This window comes from Chenopodium quinoa, unplaced genomic scaffold (genome assembly GCF_001683475.1).
Source record: "Chenopodium quinoa cultivar QQ74 unplaced genomic scaffold, ASM168347v1, whole genome shotgun sequence".
Taxonomy (NCBI): domain Eukaryota; kingdom Viridiplantae; phylum Streptophyta; class Magnoliopsida; order Caryophyllales; family Amaranthaceae; genus Chenopodium; species Chenopodium quinoa.
Window position 1 is genome coordinate 2,036,917 of NW_018742461.1, and position 6,690 is coordinate 2,043,606.

Consider the following 6,690-nt stretch of genomic DNA (forward strand, 5'->3'; position numbering starts at 1 on the left):
TATCCTAATATAAGGTATAGGCTGGGAAGAATTGAGCTATAAGTAAATAGGGTTTAAGCCTAGTTAATACACGGATGCAAATTTAGTAGGGGAAGAAAAGGCAACTCTCCTCTCATTACAATCTACGCGCTAATAACATTTGAAATTCTACATCAGGAGAGCTTCATCTTTGTCAAATCTCCACTACCATTCAAGAAACTATATTCCAACTCCGACTAGACTCAAAAAGAATGTGGCTGGTATTTCCAGCAAATGTAACCATCCGTATCCTGTGAAATGGGGCATTATACATGGGGAAAAAAAAACCTCTTAACAAAACAGCAATGTTAGTAGAGACCTATTATCTTCCACCAAAATCCCCCAACAACGGTCCAGATGACAGCATTTACGAGCGCCATAAGGAAACCCATTTTAAATACATCAGGAAGGTCCACGTAGCCAGCTGTTAGTAGCAAATGCATTATTAGCCAAAGCCATTGTAACTTAAACATAATATACAAAGATTTAATGGAGGACTCTCACCTCCATAATATACTGCTGCTTGGCCACTGCTATAATGTGTAAGTGCTCCAAATAAGTTAGTATTGTATGCTAAGCCCAAAGCCGCCAGCACACCGGGAACTCCAGATGCTATATTCATGGCCAAGAAGGCAGAGTACAGAGCTCCAACATGGCCAGTTTGACTAGCAAATAGGTAATGGACGAAAAAGTATGCTGCCTGAAGGATACCAAATGCAGCAGGCCAGCTCAAATTCATTGTCTTCAAGCTCTTGGCAACACAACCAGACATCCAGGATACAATACCAAGGTTGGTCAACTGGCTAGCCATTCCCACCAGCACAGCAAACCAGGCAAGAGTGTCCCATGCCGACTTTTCATTTAAACAATCATCCCAATTTAGTACTCCCAACAACAGGAGCACTGACAGTCCGAGCATAGCAGCAACAACACTTGAAACACCAATTCGCTCCCTGCAAGAGAGAAAAAGGCAAAATAATCATCACTTGAAGGTTTATTTTTACAGCAAGCAGACAAAAAAACACCACCAAAAAAAATTTGTCCAAATGGTCCAACATAAACCAGTAACATATGGAGTCCATGAGCTTATTTATAGACAATAGACCATTGTAAGTGCTGCTGTGATATAAACAAAGAAAAATGCTGGTAGATAAAAACAAGAATTTCATCAGGAAAAAAATTAATGAGAATCCACCACCAATTTGTCTCCCACAGTTTTACTTCAAATCATTTTAACAGTTATCAGAAACAGAACAATGGCCACACAATGAAACTTTCTCCATCAAGCACAGATATATCTGCGTGCAAAGTAGCATTTTTAATCATACAGAATCAGAGTGCGACAACCAGGACAATGATACCACACACGCAATCCCACACAATATAGTGGTATAAGAAAAGGAAAAAATTAGAGAACAAAACGATCCTATTACTCACCCAAAGACCCAGAGGGAAACTGCAAGAAGCATTGTACCAACCATCACCCATTCATTTCTTGTGACAGGCCCCATACTCTTGAGCTTTTCAGCCGCTAAAGCAGGGGCTTCTGGGGTGTCTTTGAGTTCAGGAGGATAGAGCTTGTACAGAATAAGTGGAGTAAGCAAGAGTGCGACAAATGCTGGTACACTGGCAGTCTTCAGCCAAAAAACCCATGGAGATGCAATCTTCACACCAAGTTCCTCAGCTAATTTGAGACACAGCAGATTTTGAGCTGCAGCAGTTAGGAAAAGAGCACTAGAGTTACCGGCAGACTGTCATGCACACACAAGGATCAATAGTTATAATCATGTCCATCTCTTGATTCCCATCTATCATGTATATTTTAATTTACAGTAGATGGTTAAGAAAAACTGATTGACAAAACATTTATACAATACTAAATACATTTATGTTAATGGGGACATGCTTCACCTTGACAGTAATAAGACATTATTTTGAAAATTCAATTATGTTTATCAAAATAATTCTTCAAACCGACAACAGGAACTTAAATGTGTATACTGTACACTTGAATGCTTTGAAGATTTTCACAGCATAATTCTTTTTTGTTTCTTATAGATAACCGGCAAGAAATGATCCAGTTGCAAAAGATAAGATTTATCTAGAAATACTGAAAAGTGAAAACTACTAAAAACCTTTGGAATGTTGTTTCTCCATTAGATACTTTCCTTTGAGAGACGAAAATTCTAACGAGATGATATTAAGCTACACATCTTACACTATTTGCTAAGTTAAAGACAGACAACATCAACATTTTTCAGAAGAAAATATGCTGTCATGATTCATGAAGTCCAGATAAGTAACATGAATATGTTCTTGTCACCTAGAATTCTCCACATCCAACCATTGTTATAATAAGCAATTGCTGCTATGAATGACCAGAATTCTCTCTATAAGCTAACGTATTTTATCCTTGAGACAAAATTATGTGTACCCAGACAAAAAGCTGGATCCAAACTATGTTGCTGTAGTTGTAGACTTGTAGCAATTTCAAAATTAAGAAGTTTCCTAGAACATTTATCAAATAGTATAATATGACTTGCACCAAAGACAAATGATGAGATCTCTGACTCATTGCAATAAGAATGTGAACCCAAGCATAGATTTGGAGAGCTTTAAACTCAATCAACTTCCTGGATCAAGAAAGGGTCACTCATCAAATATACACCAGCACATTGGGCTTTGGATAAAGACCTCGTCATTGGGTTCACTCATCAAAGTGTGCAATTTTACATAATACATCTCCTATAGCGCTTTGTTCATCTTCTAGCTGCTGGAACATCAAAGCTCCAACTCCTAAGGAAATCAAAGTAGACCACCTATGTAATTACCATCAACAATGAAAAGGTATGAATATGTAGATGTTTGGGGTCCTAACCCCTAAGGAAACCAGTATATCAACTATGTAATGACCATCAATGAAAGGCACTAACTACTACTCCCTCCGTCTATATAGTTCTTGTTTGTGTTTTTTTACGGTATTTAAGAAATGGGAGGAGAAACTGGATAAAGTACATTAAAAGTGGAAAAAGCTAGACAAAAGAACAAGGCAAGTGGATAATTTAAGGGGTAAAAAGTGAAAAGTACAATTGTAGACAAAAGTTAGAGAAAGAAAGTGGAAAAAAGTACAAGGCAAGTGGATAATTTTTATTTAAGGGTAAATTAGGAAGTTCAATAAATAAAGTTTAAAAAAAATGAGGGTACAATGGTCTATACATACTATCCAAAAATAGAAACAGGAACAATATTTTGGATCTCCAAAATAGGAAAGCAGGAACTATAATATGGGACGGAGGGAGTAATAATGAAAAGGCATGAAGATGTAGATGTTTGGGTTCCTAATTCCTAAGGAAACCAAAGCCGATCAACTATGTAATGACAATCAACAAATAAATAACATACTCTTACAATCCTTGAAGCATTTCACATTTCTTCTGATTGGAGGTTCAGAAAACATTCTGCAGAATACGAGAGGTGAAACAACATTGGGGACATATTAATTGTCATTGAGGGCATTGACATTTGACACTGAGAAACCAAAAGATTCACTCACATTAATTAAAAATCTAAAGTAAGCATGCCAGTAACAGAAAAGAAAACAAAGAAAGAAGAAAATATATAACAGTTAAAATGTTTTGATATAGCAAATTAACAACCACCAATCTTTACATAGGACTAAAAACAAGATAAAAACAGCCTAGAACACCACAGTTCACAAATAGTCCAATTGAACCAAGAACATACAAACGGAAGAAACATAGTTACAACTTAAGCAAAACCTCTCAAGAACAAAACTCGTATTTCCATTCATCATCTGCCATTCAGATAAAAATTATTAAACTGCATATGTTATTTGATCGGAGGAGAGCTGAGATACAAACACCTCATATTAAAGTTCTCATTGAATAATTGCATATGTAGAATCTAATGAGCGCTAGAACCTCAACATTGATGGGTCTAACACAAAAAAGAATAGCTGACCAAGAGTTATACTCGTAATTATCTAGTTTCAGGATCAATGTTGCCTAAATCATGGTACGGGCAGATATTTTGTTTTAAAAGTGCATCAACGGGGATGAGCCACATACCAATTCGCATATTTGGGGGGGTTGGGGGGGGGGAGTTGTGATTCACATAAAGTCGTAAACTTGTAGCTTCTCCAAAATATATTAGCAATCCCTCATTAAGAAGGAAACTCATTGTCAACATTTATAGACATTGTATAAAGATTGAGTCAGTTTTCCAGGATCACATCCAACTTGTCCAACAAATCTTAATTCTTCACCCAAACAACTTAACAGCAAGCTAAAAGCGTTTCTTGCGATCAAATATGCCAGATAATAAAGTTTACCACAAAAACACAAAAACTCCAAAGCCCACCTTCTACAACAACCATTAATCAAGACCAAAACATCATTATACTTCATCAACCCAATTACTTCCCCATACTTAAATCTCATAAACCTTTCTGTTCTCAACATGTTCCTCAATCAAACCAAACCACAAAAAAGCTGAATGTAGCTGCAATCTCCAATTAATACATATAAATTCTACAATAGCTGATATTCAATCTCCCAAACTACATTGTTTAACATGACATCAAAATCAAACCAATCAATCCACAATAATCAACCTATACACTATTATAAACAACGATCCATTGAACAAGACTTAAGCATCACTTAACTTAACACCAATGATCAAGATCCACAAACAATCACAAAATACAAATTTGAACCAAATAAAATTGAGTTCACTAAAGCAATCAAACCTGAAATTGAGTCATAATAAGGTAAGACCCAAGCTTCTTCCTAGACTCCCCACCAGGCAAACTCCCGGAAGAAAGCGAAAGCGATTTAATAATCGGCAAGAAAATCCCCCCAGCTCTAGCCGTAGTAGACGGCATAGCAGGAGCAACAAGCGCCTCAGAAATAGTAAGTCCATAAGACAAACCCAAAGTACTCTTCCCCAACCACTTAACAAAGTAAGTAGCAATGCGATCACCAAGCCCGGTTTTGACAAATCCTCGAGCGAAAAAGAAGGAGATGACAATAAGCCAGATCACTTCGTTGGTAAATGCGCAGAACGCGGTGGGAAAAGGGAGTGTTTTCGTGACGACGGAGGCGGTAACTCCGAGGAAAGCCCAAGCTCCGACGGGAAGAGGACTGAGGACGAGTCCGGCGACAGTGGAGAGGAAAATGGCGAGGAGTTGCCATGCTTGGAGGGTTAGTTCTGCTGGTTTAGGGATTGCGAAACGGAGGATGAGTCCGATTGAGATTGAGATTATGAATGGGATGAGCTTTGCGCCGGTGGGAGGTGGTGGTGCGGTGGTGGTGGTGGTGGAAGGTGGTGGTGCGGGCGAGGATGAGGAGGAGGATGCGGCGGCGTTGAGGGGTTTGATGGCGAGGAGGGGTTTGGAGGAGAGAGAAAGTGAGAGAGGGCGGCGGTGGTGGAGGGAGGTGGTGGTGGTGGAGCGGAGGAATGCGGTGGTTTTGGTGGTGGTGGTGGTGGAGGAGAGAGAGAGAGTAGGGTGGAGGAATAAACTCTCCATTTTTTGTGATGGGAGAGGAGAGAGAAAGTTGCGGAAGGAGGGAAATCAGAAATGGAAGGCCGTAAATGTTACTGAAAACAAAAAAAAAAAAATTGGGAAAGATTTGAGTGGGATTAATGTGAAAATGGCAGGTGTCGTGATTCGTGAATGTGGAGTTGGGTAGGGTATGTGACGATTTAGGACATGTTTGGGATGTTTTTATTGAAGTGTATTTTTGTTGGTGGTGTACTTGTGTGAAATACGGAGTAGTGACTACTGACTAGTGACGCTTGAGTAAGTTGAGTTGTTCCAAAGGGGGTTTTAGTATGATTAAAACCAAAACTCCAAAAGGTGCTCACAACAACATAGGAAGTGCTATTTTTTCAAAGTAAGCTTATTTCAAAAACAAATTTGTAAAGTGGACGTGTGGCAAAACTATTTATCAAATTAAGCTTCCAGGATAAAATGTTATCTCGAACAGCGTTTTATACCCTGGTTTTTTAAAAAAAAAAAATCAATTTGTAAAGCGCTGTCTGGGACAGCGTTTTACCTGTTGACTTGTTTTTTATTTAAATTTCGTAATTTCTTATATTTAAAATGTTTTTAAAAAAAAATCAAATATAGTAAAACGCTAACTGAGGCAGCATTTTAGGTGTTTAATGAAACGCTGCCTCAGTCAGCGTTTCTATAGCTACAATACAGAGCAAAGACAACTTCTCTCTCTAACTCCCCCATTTCAATCCTCTCACCCAATCTCTCCTCACTCAATCTCTCTCTCACGCAACCCAAATCTCCCTCCCATCGGCGTCTCCCTCCGACCACCGGCCGCCAACAGCTCCGACGCCCCCTCTCTTCACTTCCTTGTCGAATTAGGTACTTGCCCCCTTTCTCTTAGGTTTTTAAAATCTAGGTTTTTTTTATAATTGTTGATATTTTTTGTGAATGTTAGTGTTGATATTGTTGAATTATTAGTGTTGATAAAGTTGAATTGTTAGCGTTGATGATTGTTCGTAATGTTGAATTGTTAGTGTTGATGATTGTTGGCAATGTTGAATTGTTAGTGTAGATAATTGTTGAAAATGTTGAATTGTTAGTTTAGATAATTGTTGATAATGTTGAAAATTGTTGATAATGGTTGATAA

At 38.2% G+C, this 6,690-nt stretch overlaps 1 protein-coding gene across 1 annotated transcript; it reads right to left on the reverse strand.

The window, feature by feature from the left end:
- Nucleotides 1-24: 24 nt before the first annotated feature.
- Nucleotides 25-5,738, reverse strand: LOC110718655 (dicarboxylate transporter 2, chloroplastic). The gene is made up of 4 exons (XM_021897538.1): nt 4,790-5,738; nt 1,456-1,769; nt 523-971; nt 25-442 (listed from the first exon to the last, which is right to left on the reverse strand). Exons 1-4 carry the CDS (start codon nt 5,567-5,569, stop codon nt 327-329), a joined length of 1,659 nt encoding a protein of 552 aa, XP_021753230.1. The 5' UTR covers nt 5,570-5,738; the 3' UTR covers nt 25-326.
- Between the last annotated feature and the right edge of the window lie 952 nt (nt 5,739-6,690).

Bases quoted from the DNA above. Each gene is read 5' to 3' on its own strand.
- LOC110718655 (XM_021897538.1), bottom strand. From the start codon at position 5,569: ATGGAGAGTTTATTCCTCCACCCTACTCTCTCTCTCTCCTCCACCACC. The intron at 1,770-4,789 runs GTTTGATTGCTT...TGTGCATGACAG, and splicing joins TTATTATGACTCAATTTCAG to TCTGCCGGTAACTCTAGTGC. The intron at 443-522 runs GTGAGAGTCCTC...TGCTACTAACAG, and splicing joins AGCAGCAGTATATTATGGAG to CTGGCTACGTGGACCTTCCT.